Source organism: Quercus lobata, chromosome 8 (genome assembly GCF_001633185.2).
Source record: "Quercus lobata isolate SW786 chromosome 8, ValleyOak3.0 Primary Assembly, whole genome shotgun sequence".
Taxonomy (NCBI): domain Eukaryota; kingdom Viridiplantae; phylum Streptophyta; class Magnoliopsida; order Fagales; family Fagaceae; genus Quercus; species Quercus lobata.
The window spans coordinates 26,495,595-26,511,668 of record NC_044911.1 but is presented as its reverse complement, the minus strand read 5'-3'; the positions used below and the strand labels follow the sequence as shown (position 1 = coordinate 26,511,668).

General features: G+C 40.7%; 2 protein-coding genes across 2 annotated transcripts; both read left to right on the top strand.

The window, feature by feature from the left end:
* The first annotated feature begins 10,831 nt into the window (after window positions 1–10,831).
* On the top strand, window positions 10,832–11,626 carry LOC115956665. The gene is made up of 2 exons (XM_031074974.1): window positions 10,832–11,053; window positions 11,144–11,626. Exons 1-2 carry the CDS (start codon window positions 10,832–10,834, stop codon window positions 11,624–11,626), a joined length of 705 nt encoding a protein of 234 aa, XP_030930834.1.
* Window positions 11,627–13,614: 1,988 nt separating this feature from the next.
* LOC115956664 lies at window positions 13,615–14,031 on the top strand. The gene has a single exon (XM_031074973.1). The coding sequence runs from the start codon at window positions 13,615–13,617 to the stop codon at window positions 14,029–14,031; it is 417 nt and encodes a 138-aa protein (XP_030930833.1).
* Window positions 14,032–16,074: the final 2,043 nt, after the last annotated feature.

Genomic DNA, 16,074 nt, shown 5'->3' with positions numbered 1-16,074 from the left:
AGCCTTAAGAGTCTTCTTTAGGGCTATCAAATGGGTGGGTTTTGGTAGGTTTAGGGTGGGCATAGTTGGGTTGGGTATATAAAACTCATTTATCCATTTATTTCCCATTTAACTAATTACTTCTACCCAACCCAGTTATTATAGGTAAACCCCAACCCACCTAATTACTCAATAATCAAAATTACCAAAATTCCCCTAAAACTCAAAAATGATCAAAGTACTCATAAAATCCTTTAAATTTACCAAAATACCCCTTAAACCTAAAAAAGACCAAATATGCTAAAAAAAACCACTAAAAATGACCAAAATACCCCTGAAACCTAAAAAATGACTAAAATACTCCTGAAACTAAAAAAGGATCAAAATACCCCCTTAAACCTAAAAGTTACAAAAATACCCCTAAACCTAAAAAAAGACTAAAATATCCTTGAAACCTAAAAATGACCAAAATAACCTCAAAACCTAAAAATTGACCAAAATACCCCTGAAATCTAAAAAATGACTAAAATTCCCCCGAAACGCACGTAAAAATTGACCAAAATACCCACTAAACCTAAAAATTGATAGAAATACTCCCAAAACCTAAAAATGATTAAAATACCCCTGAAACCGAAAAAATGACTGAAATACCCTTGAAACCTAAAAACTGACCAAAATACTCCCGAAACCTAAAAATTATCAAAATACCCACTAAACCTAATAAAATGACCGAAATACCCTCGAAACCTAAAAAATGACCAAAATAGCCCCGAAACCTAAAAATTAACCAAAATACTGCCTAAACCTAAAAAATGACCAAAATACCTCCAAAACCTAAAGAATGACCAAAATAACACCAAAACCTAAAAATTGACCAAAATAACCCCTATTTCGGTAGTTTTCTAGGTTTTAGAGGTCTTTTAGTCATTTTTAGGTTTAGAGGGTATTTTGTTCCTTTTTTTTTTTGTTTAAATGTTTAGAGAGTATTTTGGTCATTTTTTAGTTTTACAGGGGATTTTGGTCATTTTTTAGTTTTGGGGATATTTCGGTCATTTTTTAGGTTTTGACGGTATTTTGATCATTTTTTAGGTTTATGAGGTATTTTGGTCAATTTTTAGGTTTAAAGGGTATTTCAGTCATTTTTTAGGTTTAAGGGGTGATGATGCATGACAATCAGTAGGCTGGAATGTTTCAAGTTATGGTGATGGCTTTATGACCTGAAAAGAAAGAAAAAACTATTAAGGATGACTAGTTAACCCAGCCTAGGACCCTCCGACTGTTAAGTTAGTTTTCTCTCTAGAACACAAAGATGGGAAATTGTGAATCATAGAACTTACCTCAGGTGAATGGGACTTGATCCTTTTATAGAGAGTTAGAAGTGGGTCTACTTGTTCGGATCCGCCACAATCATGGGAGATGTGTGTGGTTAATGGAGAAAATGGAGTACGTGGGTGGATTATGGGGAATTCTCTCCACATTTTAGGAGTAGTGCATCATGGTCTGATTATATGGAACCTTTTGAAAAGTTCTTTTAAAATTCACGAAGTGTTGTCTGGTCATCCATGCACTTGTGTCATGGATGACTATCCTAAGATTGGATGGTCTCGTTACCTATGGACGAATACTGTTCATGCACACATTGTTTCTGCTGAGTTTCTTTCCTCACGAAGCTTTCTAGACGTGGTTTGGTTATGGATGACCACTTTGGAAAAACTAAATTTAATTTGATCCTTATCAGTTATCTCCTTGTCCTTGTGTTGTATGTGTTACTATTGGCTTTGGGTTAGGGTTTAGGGTTATGGATGACCACTTTAGATAAACTAAATTTAATTTGATCCTTATCAGTTATCTCCTTGTCCTTGTGTTGTATGTGTTACTATTGGCTTTGGGTTAGGGTTTCTATCAAAATTTGAATTTTAGCTTTCTTGGGCAAATATTCCAATATTATTTGTTGGGTCTCAAAGCATGTCGATTGAGGTTCGCATCATGCTGTAGGCATTCCCTCAAGAATGGACGAGAAAAAGCTAAACTCTCTTAGGGGTTGGTATCAGATTCTAGATGATCTTAAACCTCGTCTAGCTATCCCTGGTGAGTGGTGTTGTACTCCCAACTTAGGGGTTGGTATATATGAGGCCTACCTACTAGGGGGTTTTAGGTTACCTCTTAATGCCTTTGCTGGGGAGATCCTCAATAGGCTAGGTATAGGTATAAACCAACTCAACCCCAATGCATGGAGGCTCATTATATTCATGTAGGTGTTATAGAGGAAGGTTTTTTTATGGGAACCATTCTCTTACTGTGGACGAGTTTCTATACTGCTATAAACCTTCGGAGATAAGTCAATCTTTAGGTTTCTATCAATTTTTTGCCAGAGGTTCTAGTTGTAGGTTGGTTAAGTCCCTTCCCTTGTTTGATGGGAGATGGAGGATGAAGTTTTCCTTCGTCTTAGGGTTTTAGGCAGGGAACCCTAATGAGGTAGGCAGGGACCCATTTCCTCCCTACATTGGTGAGATGGGTCATCTTCGTCCAGAGGGTATGTCATTTTTCACAGCTTGTATTACTTCTTTTGTTATATTTATCTAACTCCATTTTTTTATTTATTGCTGTAAGACGACCCTCTCTGAGCAAATTCTTCCTAAACCGCAATTTTTTGTAGACAAGACTTTCCACTTCTTAGTAACACTTTGTTGCCTTGCAACTTGGGGACTTGGACCTGAGCCTACAGAAGAAGCGCTTGCCCACGAGCTCACCACCCATAGACATAAGTTATTCATTTCATTGTGTTTTGGCTAGATAATTATTCTAGACTTTAACATATCTTTCTTCTTTGTAGGAATGACAACCATGAAAGAAAACAAAGGAAAGGGTGTGGTTGGTGAGGATATTGACCAAACTCGTCCTCCTATCTCGTCCACAGTGAAACTCTTCCTTCCAACCTCGTCGAAGAAGAGAAAGACGATGTCCAAGAGATTGGACATAGGTAATCTTCCTAGCCGCTGAGGTAACAAGAAGCAAAAGGTTGACTCCTCAACATCATCCACCACTCCTGTCATGGTTCTTGACCACTTTGCTTCTGTGGCCAAGCCTAAGGTTGACACATCTCTCACCCATCCTGATGTGGACCCGTCCAAGCCTCCTCCTGTTGGCCCTCTTGACAGTGGCCCATTGACTATCTTAAGAAGTGAGGGTCTTGCCTAGGAGAGATTCAAGCAGGCGGTGACTGATAAAGATGTTGCATTTGCTACGACATGTCTATGAAGGAGTTTGAACGATCCATAGTTCATGAAAAACTACAAGGTATTGTAGACTCACCCTTAATCTTTTAAAGATCTGAGCTTTACTTTGTTTTCTCACGTCCATATTCTTGATACAAGCCATGTCAAAGTTTATGGCGGCATCCAAGCAAGCCTATGAGCTAGACAAGACCAGGGTTAGGCTTGAGGCAAAGATTTGTGACATGGAGAAGGAATCCAGCCGTAGGACGGGGGAGAGAATGAAGCTAGAAGCCGAGGTGAAAGAGTTAAAGAACTTGGCTGAGGAGTTGGGGGCTGATATAGTGGAGAAGGATACTCGTCTGGATCATCTTCAGAAGCAGAATGATGAGCTCAGGTCCTCTTTGAGCAAATCCAGAGATGAAGTGATTAGAGAATTCAAGACGTCCAAGGCGTACACCGACCTCTTGGACGAAAACTATGCTGCGGGCTTTGAGGATTTTCGTATGGACGCCCTTGAGTCATTCCCTAGGGTGGACTTTGATTCTATCAAGCTTCGTACTGCAACTGAGAGTTCCTTACTTCAGACGAGCTCAGAGGATGTAAATATTGAAGACGATACTTCCACTCCTCACCCTGCCAAGGATGGCCCAAAGTTTGGAGACGATGTCCCTAGTGGTTTATCCAATTTTAATTTCAAGCAAAGTTTATTTTTCTTTATTTGCCTTTTTTTTGGGGGGGGGGGGGTGTTGTTGTTTTGGACCATTTAAATTTCTTTAAGTATGCTACCTCGTCCATGTTTAAGGATGGGGTTTCATACACCTATCTTTTCTAGGCTTGTTATTTTACAGGGTTTTTGGATGATGATCGTCTACCTTTAGTTTTATTTATGAATAGATTTTTATCCATGTTTAAACGTTCATTCTTGTTTCTGTTGCCAATTTGAATTCCCAAGTATATTTTGTCCATAGTTAGGACTTTATATTGGAATGGCTAAATATTTTCCTTGTCCATATCTTGGACTTATTTTTGGAATTTTTGATTGGCTGTTTTTCTTTTTGTCTATAGTTTGGATTACTTAGTAGCTTGGACATATGTCATCCATAAAAATTCTTTGTATATTGCATGCATGTCTTTCGTCGTCCTTTGTTATTGGACGAGTGTACTAGGAGGTTTCCGTTCCTTCCCTTTGTACTTTTGTTTTTACACTTCTTAGCCAAAGACCTTGAAAAAAGTGTCCTTACAAAATGAGATTCAGGTACCTTTTAGGGCACCTCTCTTTTTGGGTAAGTGATATGGAGTTGCCACTTTTTTTTTAAAATAAAAAAATACAAAAAAATAAATTACATGATTGAATTTTTCTCTTCATTGATTGAATAAAAAATACATATTTGATAAACTTGAAGATTACATAGCTTTGGGCCCTAGTTACAATCTACCAAAATAATTACATGGCCTGTTGTCCTAGTTACATTCTACTTAAAATAAATAAAGATAAGACTAGACCTACTTAGCCAAATACCTAAATTTGGAGGCTAGGTTACGAAATAGGAAGGTGTTAGGCACCCATTTTGCCTAGACAAAGTCTAGTCTTCTAGACTCTTGTGACCAATGTAACTTTTTATGCATGTCATGAATGATATGTTGAACATGTGACACTAAAATTGAATCACTCAAATTTATTTATGAATGAAGTCACTTCTTTTGTTTTGTTTTGTTTTTTTCTTTTTAATTCAGATTTGTTTTGGTTGGTAAAAAAATTGATGTCAAAATACCAGATCTGTTTTGTAATATTTAGAAAAAGTGGTTTTTGGAGATAAAAATCCAAATTTGTATTGTGATGATAAAAAAATGATCTTTGATGATAGAAAAATCAGATCTATTTTTATAAGTTTTAAAAGAATGAAAAAGATTTTTTTAAGAAGAGAGTTTTATTCATAATTTAAATTTATGCAACATGATTTATATAAAACAAACGCAAACGCAATCATGTTTAATCTTTTTCTTTATTTTAAAAATTTTCCTGTATTAAAAAATTAGATCTATATCTAAGGAAGATACAAATAAGTTTTTTATGATAAAAAATGTTTGGATTTGCATCTAATAAAGACACAAACCAATTTTGATTAAGAAAAATTCAGATCTACATCTAAGGAAGATGTAGATCCGTTTTATGTTAGAGAAAAATTCAGATCTACATCTAATGAAGATGCATATCTGTTTTGTTGTGAAGAAAAATTCAGATCTACATATAAGGAAGATGCAGATATGTTTTATTGTGAAGAAAAATTCAGATCTGCATCTAAGGAAGATGCAGATCTGTTTTGTTGTGAAGAAAAACTCAGATCTACATCTTAGGAAGATGCAGATCTGTTTTTATTTTAAGAAAAAGAGTTGTTCACATGAAAATTATTGATATTCAAGAAAGAGACTATAACAATTACATAAAAAAAAAAAAATAAAAAAAATCATGCTTTAAACAAAACAATGATTAATAATTGATGCTATAGATAAAAACATTCATCAACATAAAAAGAAGCATAAAGAAAAGAAGGAAACAACCTCTTGCATGAGCACTTTTTGTTCTTGAGAGGATGTTTTAGGGTTCAAAGAAACTTATGCACTTATCTTTGAAACATAAAACCCCTAATTTAAACAGCAAATCTCAGAGAGGATTAGCAAGTATCAGCAATTTGAAAGCCTCAAAACGTGTGCCTCCCAGAGCGTAGAAAAAAAGGTGTTGAATTATGAGGTTCAATCTCTATTTATAGAGGCCAAAAGACTCTAAAAAATAGGCACGGACGATTATGATGTGAATTTGGATGCATCCTTTTGTGAAAAGATCGAAAAGGGTGTACCTTATCATCACTTGAAGGTCGTTGGGTCAAAGCCCAACAAACGAAAATTCGGCCCTTTTAGAGTGCCGTTCAGCACTCCAAAAGTGCCAAATTGGCTCTTGGACACCGAATGCTGTTTTGTGTTCGGGTGTCGTTTGGACTCCTCTTCTAGGGTTTTTTGAGCGATCTTTGCACCTAGACGTGTTTTCATTCTCCGTCTATGATTTTTTATCTCTTTTTTTGGATAATTCAGTTTTTTTTTTTTTTTTTTAAATTATCTTGTAGATAAATACCCTAAAATAAATCTTGATAAAGTTCAAACTATCCACAATTTTATTGTTATACAATCACCCCTTTTATTCCTATGCATGCATCCCTATTTTTAAACACTAATTATCAACCAATTACAAAATTATTTAATTAATTTTAATTGCTTAACCAATCAGAATTAATTTGAATTGATCATGCGTGGTCAACTCTACCTAGACACAATGCATGTTGACCGTGCAAACTTGATCATGTGATATCTTTCGATTCGATGGTCCGATTTGGAAACCGGAAACACCGTTACAACCGTTAGAATCTCAAGATCATTTTTATGATATGCAATGAATGAACTGATGCATGTAATGCAAAAAACAAATTGATGCAGGTAATGCAAGAACAAATGGATGCATGTAATGCAATTATGATTTTTAGGGTACATGGATGGTCATTCAAGTCATACTCTTTGATTAAATCATGGGTGCAAAATTGAGTGTCTACATACTGCTAGAAAACATAAATGCTGAAAGATAATATAAATAGACTACTAGTGGTCACTAGTAGTCTTTAGTCTCGTCCATGCTGACCTTCTTGACAAGCTTTCACTGGTAGTATTTCTTTAAGTGCTCCAAATTCCACGGATGCTCTAGCCTTCTTCCGTCCAAAGCTTCCATATAGTATGACCCTAGTCTTTTATAGTTGATAACTTTGTATGGTCCTTCCCAATTAGGTCCCAATTTTCCATGAGCAGGGTTCTTTGTAGCCAAAGACACCTTTTTTAAGATGACATCCCCAATGTTGAATTGCCTTGGCTTGACCAAAGCATCATGGTGCATAGTCATCAGGGTCTTATAGCATGCCACCCTCTATTCCGCATCCATCCTTACCTCATCAATGAGATCGAGGTTTAGACGGAGTTACTTATCATTCTCCTTATCAATACAATGGGCCACCCTATAGCTAGTCAGACCAACCTCTGTAGGTATCATTGCATCACTTCCATATGCTAGCTTAAAAGGAGTCCCTCCAATAGGAGTCCTTACTGTCGTCCTGTATGCCTAAAGGACGCTGGGTAATTCATCTAGCCATATCCCTTTTGCCCCCTTAAGCCGAGTCTTGATAATCTTTAGCAAGGATCAGTTTGCAACTTCTGCCTGTCCATTAGCTTGTGGGTGGGAGGGTGAGAAGTACTGATTCCTGATTCCCAACTATTCGCAAAACTCTCTGAAGGGTGTATTATCAAACTGGTGCCGTTATTTGAGATGAGCACTTTTAGGATTCAAAAACAACAAATAATGTTCTTCCAGATGAAGCTTCTGACATTTTGCTCAGTGACCTTTGCCAACGGCTCTGCTTCTACTCATTTAGTAAAATAATCAATTCCTACCACTAAGAACATCATTTGCCTCGTCCCCGTGGGAAAGGAACTAAATATGTCAAGTACTTACTAGCCAAAGGGCTAAAGAGCCACCATTGGAGTAAGTTATTCTGATGGTCGTCTAGGTATATTGTTGTCGCGTTGACACTTGTCACACACTTTAACATAAGTTTTAGCATTTGCTTTCATGTACTGCTAGTAATATCCAAACAAGTCTCACTGCTTAACTTTGCTAAAGTACTTCTTCATTTGTTCTTCCTTGGCTTCACATGTTCCATTCACTTGGCCTATTACCAGTTGTGAGTCTCTTTGGATGAGAACTAAATATGCTTCAAGTGACTTGGCTAATTCTAAGCCCTGGAGTGGGGCTTCATATTCAGCTTCATTATTGGTCATCTGGAACTGTAGACGGATGGCATACTCTAGTTGATCCTCCTCTGGTGATTGCAAATTGTAAAGTTGAATTTATTCAATCATTTTTTTGGTTTTATTCCGTGCCAAATTTACTTGTAATTCAGCATTTAAAAACCTTGTATTTAGGTGGGAATCAGGTAAGGGTAGTGTGTGAGAGAGTGTGCAGAAAAGTTCAAGAGTGTGCACTCAAAAAGAGCCTCGCGACTGGATCTCGCAATTGGCAAGTCGCTAAAGGTGGCACACATGTGAAGCATGTAGGGGAGCTAAAGGGTCACGCCAGCTGGAGCATTATAGGACAAAACTTCCAGATTGGCCAGACAGTTAGCTTGCGACTCAAACTCGCGCTTATTCTAGTCACGAGCTCGAGTTGCCAGAATGCCCTGTTTGATGAAAACTGACTGTTCGCATTCCTCACTCACCCTACTATAAATACCCTTATACCCATAAAATGTAGAGAGCTTTCAAAGAAAACTTTGAGAGAGAAACCCTAAAGAAAAACAAGATTGACTCATTCACAATCTTCATCCTTTGATTCTCCAAATTCCTCTACTCTCACCTTCTCCATTGTTACATCCTTGGGTACATTAGTCAAATCTTTATCTCACCATACCCATATCTGTGAGGAGGTTATTTGGTGCTTGTGAAATAGTTTAGAAGGGACTTGTATGGCACTCGAACCCCTAGGCCCAATTGGGCTTTGGGCTCTGACCTAACAAAACGAACCATAATGCCAACCTCTCATTGCCTGAGGCTTGGGCCCTAGGCCCACAAGGACCATAGGCCTAGGTCTCATGCCGCCTTGAAGCACATTGAGTGAATGGTCATAATTATTACGCACCACGCTTCCTCACCTGAATCATGCCCGGTGTACCACTTGTCGGACATTAAGGCAACTGCTTGGGTTCACCAATTCTCGGCTGCGCGGTAGTGCCTTGGGGAATGTCGCTGCTAAGCAAATCTACTTAGGTGGGAACTAGTTCCAATGCCACTCTCACCACACCCCACTCCCAACTAACACCCACTTAAGAATAATGACATTGGACCTTCTTTTCCACTAACCATGAAAGTAATCATAACTTTCCACTAATTTTTGGCTATAAATATGAGAAGCGAAAGAAGGGAGAGAGAAGGGTGGTATAGGAGACTAAGAGTAGAGGGAGCGAGAAAGCAATAGAATAGTAGCAGTGAAAGTAAAGGAATTCATAAGAGATGTCGCTTTGTTGGGTCTCTGTATTAAGAACTACTCAGAGTAGGAAATCCAAAGCCTATATTACAAATAGATTATGAACCCAAGCGAGGGCCGGCACATAAACCTCGTTTTTGGCGTGCACAATTGGCGCTGTCTGTGGGAATCTCTTACAAAGTCGTGGTTCAACTGAGACTCACGCTCGAGAGAATGTCTGAAAGACGTTTGGGCAGTTACATTGAAAGTGGTTCGATGGGATCTTTTTGGGGATCCACCTGGCGAGAATAGAGGCACAAAAGTCGCGAAGATAGGGACCGTGAACAAGAGGAAGAGCAGTCTGGCCTTGGGGACGGATCATACTAAACCCATCGGATGATATCAGAAGCTTCAGGGCACGGGCAACTTGACGAGAGGGATGAAGAACTTGAGCGATTACGTAGACTAGTGAGAGATATAAAGTTGGAAGCAAGGGGCAGGCAACAGAGAAGGGACCGAGACAATTGAGAAGGGAGGTTTGATAGTGGGAGAAATTGTTATAGGGTGGGGTCCAACCAGTTTGGTTCCTGTCGACATCAGGATCGTTCACATTCATGAGAGTCCCATCGATGAAAAGGCCGTTCACACTCACTGGAGTCCTATCAACATCGGGATCGATCACATTCACGGGAGTACGTAGATCGGGGATCAGATTCCCCGAAAGAACGACGCCCCATAATGCGGCCATGGATGCTATGGTCATGCCTTACGCAGAGTTGCTCGGTCGCCATTCTCAAAAGACATTGAATAGGCCCCAATGCTGAGCAGATTTGCGCGCCCACCATTCAATTCCTATGACGAGAAAACAGACCCGGTAGAGCACGTAAGCCATTATATCTAAATGATGTCTCTGCATACTCATAATGATGCCTTGATGTGTAAGGTATTTCCCTCGAGCCTCGGGCCCACTGCTTTAAGATGGTTTAATGGGTTACGGAAGGGGTCCATTCACAGTTTTGCCGAGTTGATACAAGAATTCGGTGTCCGGTTTGTTACTTGTAGCCAGGTATTGCAACCAGTAGACGTATTACTATCTATGAAGATGAGGGTCGAGGAAACCCTTCACAGTCATGCCAGTCGGTATTAGGAGTTTATAATGAGATCGGTAGGGGTAACAAGAAGATTGTAGTGAGCACCTTTAGGATGGGGCTACCCGAGGATTCTGAACTACGGGAGTCGTTGACGAGGTAACAAGAAGATTGTAGTGAGCACCTTTAGGATGGGGCTACCCGAGGATTCTGAACTATGGGAGTCGTTGACGAGGAGGCCGCTCGAGGATATGAGGCAGCTCATGGGGCGTATAGAGGAATATAAACGCTTGGAGGACGATCGGCTACAAAGTAAGGTCAAGGCCCCGTTAGTGAATCGTCCTCAGTAGAGCAGGTTTCAGCCAAGGTCTCGAAAGGATTTAAGGATACAAGAGCCAGAGCTGCAGCTGGGAGAGGTGAACGTGACGTTTAAAGTGCCGATACACAGAATCATAGACCGGATAAAAAATAAGCCGTACTTCAAATTTCCGAACAAGATGGGGGGTGACTCGTCCCGTAGGAATCAGAATTTGTACTGTACCTATCACAAGGATAAGGGGCATATCATTGAGCAACGCCGGGTGTTAAAGGATCATCTTGGGCAATTGGTGAAGGCAGGATATCTGAAGGAGTTTGTGGCGAATACAGGGAATAGGGATGCTGGGCAAGGTACTCAGCAAAGAGGGAACCTGCTTCCGCCCCCATTAGGAGTGATCGAGGTTATCCATGCTGTCCCAAGGGGTACTGCAATGGCCGGGAGGAGAGGAGTGTTGACCGTAGTGCCTGTGGAAAATAGCTTGGGCAAATAGCCACCCGAGAAGAAGCTAAAAGTTGTTCGGGATCCCATCGCTTTTAACGATGATGATTTAGAAGGAACGATTCAGCCGCACGATGATGCGTTGGTGGTGACAGCCTGGATAAAGGGTTTCATAGTAAAGAGGGTAATGGTGGACCAAGGAAGTGGGACCAATGTGATGTATTCAGATCTGTTCAGAGGGCTCAGACTGAAGAAGGAGGACCTCTCAAAATACGATACACCCCTAGTCGGGTTTGATGGTCAAGTGGTGATTCTCGAGGGGCAAATATCACTTCCCGTAAATATGAAAGGAAAGGAAGTGACAGTGGCTTTTGTAGTTGTCGTTTCATTTTCTCCTTATACGGCTATTCTGGGAAGGCTGTGGATCCATGCGATAGGGGTAGTTCCCTCCACCCTGCATGTGAAGGTTAAGTTCCATACCGAGCAGGGTATTGCTGTAGTAAGGGGAAGTCAGCAAGCGGCTAGGCAATGTTAGTGGTCACAGTTGATTGGAAGCATAAGTAGGCTAAACAAAATGAAACCGCTGATGAGGTTCCTTTATAGCAATTACAGAAGCCCCGAGAGGGAATAGGGGCTAGTTGTGTTGATGAATTAATTAGAGTAAGGATACTACCAGATGTTGACCAGTTTTTTCAAATAGGGGCAAATATGAAGGACGGGGAGAAGGTAGAAGCATTGTCATTTCTTATTCAGAATGTAGATATTTTTGCCTAGAGCCTGTATGATGTGCCCGAGGTTGATCTGGAGTTCATCGTTCACAAGCCTAATGTAGAGCCATCATTTCCTCTAAAGAAATAAAGGCCGAGAAGATTGGCAAAGGAACACGTTAAGGCAGTGAGACAGTGGGTCAGGAGGTTAAAAGAGGCCAGGGCAATTAAGGAAATCTTCTTCTCGGAATGGCTGGCGAATACCGTGGTGGTCAAGAAGAAGAATGGCAAATGGAGAGTTTGTGTAGATTTCACGGATTTGAATCAAGCATGTCCAAAGGACCCGTTCCCTATGCCAAAGATAGATCAATTGGTCGATGCCACCTGTGGGCACTCGAGGATGAGTTTCTTGGACGCCTTTCAGAGTTATCATCAGATCGCCCTAGCTGCCGAGGACCAGGAGAAGACGACATTCATCTCCCTTGATGCAAACCACTATTACACCGTGATGCCCTTTGGGTTAAAAAATGCCGGGGCAACATATCAACGTATGATGACTAGAATGTTTCAGAACAAGATTGGGCGTACGGTTGAGGTGTACATTGACGACATGGTGGTAAAAGGTAAACAAGAAACGCGGCATATAGAAGATCTCCAGGGGGTGTTTGAAGTTCTTTGGCAACATTAGTTGCGCTTAAATGCAGACAAGTGTGCCTTCGGGGTGGGGACTGGCAAGTTCCTAGGTTATCTGATCACTAACCGTGGGATAGAAGTCAACCTCAATCAGATTGAAGCCGTGCAATGCCTTAGGCCGCCGTGCAATCCAAAGGAAGTGCAGGTGTTGACCGGAATGTTAGCTGCCCTTAATCGGTTCATTTCTAAGTTTGCCGATCGCTGTTGTCCATTCTACCAACTTTAGAGGAAGTGGAAGGGGTTTCAGTGGAATGAAGAATGTGAAAGAGCTTTTCAAGATTTGAAGGAGTATTTGATGCGGGCACCCATGTTAACAGCCCCGGAACCTGGGGAAGACTTATTCATGTACCTTTCGGTGTCTGATCATGCTGTGAGTGTTGTGTTGTTAAGGGATCAAGGAGTGCAACAGCCTGTGTATTACATCGGTAAAACCTTGGTTGATGCCGAGACAAGGTATTTACCCTTAGAAAAATTGGTGTTAGCACTAATGCACGCTATGAGGAGGTTGCCTCACTATTTTCAAACTTATATTGTCTACGTCCTGACCAAGTATCCTTTACAGTCGTTATTGAAAAGGTCCGACTTTACGGGCTGGATAGCTAAATGGGGGACTCGGCTAGGATCCTTCAATATAAGGTATAGGCCGAGAAGTTCAGTGAAGGGCCAAGTTCTTACTAATTTTGTTGCAGAGTTTTCCCCCAGGAACGAAGGGGAGGTGGTTTGTCATGTGGAATGTCGCCTGTGGAAGGTCTTTGTGGATGGTGCATCAAGTGCTATGAGGGCTGGTGCTGGGATTGTCATCATCACCCCAGAAGGAATACGGTTGGAGCGTTCTTTTAGATTGGGGTTTAGGGCCTCCAACAACGAAGCTGAGTACGAGGCCTTGCTTGCTAGATTAAGAACCGTTTTAGGTATGGGTGCCCGAGATGTGGAGATTTATTCAGATTCTTGGTTGGTTGTCTACCAAGTGTAGGGTAGTTTTGAAGCTCGGGATTCTCGAATGAAAGAGTACTTACAGGTAGTAAAGCAGATCATGAGTGAGTTTTGTACGGCAAAGTTGGCCCAAATTACCTAAGGACAGAACAGACATGCTGACTCTCTAGCCACGTTGACATCATCAATGATGAAGGATATGCCTTGGTTAATCAAGGTAGAGCTAGAGCTCATAGCGGAGCCGAGCATTAATACAACAATTGGTGTTAGAGTTACAGTGATTTCGACGATCGAGCCATGTTGGATGGACCCGATCATTGACTTCTTAGTCGAGGATCGAGTCTCAGATGATGAGAAGGAAGCTAATCGAGTTCGCCGAGTAGCTGCTCAGTACTGGTTGTCGACAGATCGCAAGCTATACCGGAGGTCATTTAGGGGGTTGTACCTTTTGTTTTTGCACCCTAAGAAAGTCAATGAACTCTTGGCCGAGCTACATGATGGGGTATGTGGCAGTCATATGGGGGGATGCTCATTAGCACACCGAGCAATGACTCAGGGGTATTGGTGGAAATGTGAAGGGAGAGAGAAGGGTGGCATAGGAGACTAAGAGTAGAGGGAGCGAGAAAGCAACAGAATAGTAGCAGTGAGAGTAGAGGAATTCATAAGAGAGGTCGCTTTTTTGGGTTTTTGCATTAAGAACTACCTAGAGTAGAAAATCCAAAGCCCACATTAAAATAGATTGTGAGCCCAAGTGAGGGCCGGCCCATAAACCTCGTTTTTGGCGTGCATAGGACCAATTCATTTTGGTTGATGCAATGGGCTATTGTAAGATCCGGTAAGCTAAAGAAGACAAGGTTCGGCGTAACCCTGTTGGAGCAAGAAGCTTGGAGGGCTTAGGTGCACTAGGTAGATTAGGCTTGGAGGGTCTTTTGCTATTCATGTATCCTAACTTTATTCTCTAGTGGATTATTGACCGCTTGGAGGGCGGCAGAGAGGTTTTTCGCTAAGGACTTCGGTTTCCTTTTCGATAACACATCGCTGTGTTGTCTTTGTATTTGCATCTCTCTTCCCTTAATCTTTGCCTTTTAATTACTACTGTGGTTGTGATTAATTTCGGTTTAGATTGTTTTACCAATTCTGTTTTAGCTTATTTTCATATTCTGCACATACATTGTTTGATTATAAGATTGTGTTGGTAATTTGTAAATTGGGGGTCTAAATGTTCATAGGTGTTTTACACACTATTTGAACTTTCAAATACTATTCCAACTCCTTCTACATACTGTGTAGACGAACCATACACACGGACGACCCACTGCTTTGTCCCTTGGTCTCCATTTTGCTAATTACGGGCAGGAGTAAATTTGGCAATGAAGTCTACAAGGGCTTGAGCTTTTATTTCTTTTCTTGGTCGATATCGCATGTCAAATTCACTAAGTTCCACTGTCCACTAGATCAATCATCCAGCGGCTTCCAGCTTATTCATAGCCTTCTTCAGCGGGTGATCCATCAGGATGTTGATAACATGAACTTGGAAATAAGGCTTGAGCTTTCTTGCTGTTGTTACCAATGAGAAGGCTAACTTTTCCATTGGCAGGTATCGTCCTTCATCTCCTCTTAAAGCTTTGCTGGTGTAGTAGAGGGGCTTCTGTATCTTTCCTTCTTCCCTGATTAAGGCTGAACTCACTGCATAAGGGGACATCACTAGGTAAAGATATAACTCTTCACTTGGTAAAGACAGGCTCAACAATAGAGTTGAGCCGAGATAAGCCTTAAGGTCTTCAAATGCTTGTTAGCACTCGTCCGTCCATTCAAATGCTATTCTTAACACACTGAAAAATGGTAAACACTTATCAGTAGCCTTTGAAACAAACTTGTTAAGGGCTGCTACTTGTCTAGTGAGGCTCTGGACATCCTTGACATTTTTTGGGGGCTCTATGTTCAAAATTGCTTGGATTTAGCTTCATCTTGTATCATCTAAGTGTGTTGAAAGTCTCCTGGAGGTCGTCCAGATGTTGTATCTCCCTTACACTTTTAACCAGCATATTGTCCACATATACTTTAACATTTCGCCCAATTTGTGGACGAAACATGTGGTGACCAGTCTTTGATAGGTAACCCCTACATTTTTCAGACCAAATGGCATTACTTTGTAACAAAACAAATCTTAGCTTGTAATAAAGGATGTTTTCTCTTGGTCTACCTTGTCTATCTTAATCTGGTTGTACCTTGAAAATACGTCCATGAAACTCAGCAGTTGGTGTCCAGCTGTTAAGTCCACCAGCTGGTCAATGCGTGGAAGAGGATAACTATCCTTAGGGCAAGTTTTGTTCAAATCTGTAAATTCCATGCACATCCTCCATTTGCCATTAGCTTTTTTGATCATCACTACATTAGCTACCCAATTAGGGTAGTAGACTTCGTGGACGAACTTTGTTGTTACCAACTTCAAAATTCTTCTTTGATGGCATTGTCTCGTTTTAGGGCAAACGCTTTCTTCTTCTAATGGACGGGTTTGTGAGATAGGGATACATTTAAACGATGAGTAATCACACTTGGGTCAATCCCAACATGTCTTCATGGCTCCAAACAAAAACATCCATGTTCTTCTTAAGGAATCGGACGAGGTCCTGCTTCGTCTTCTCTTCCA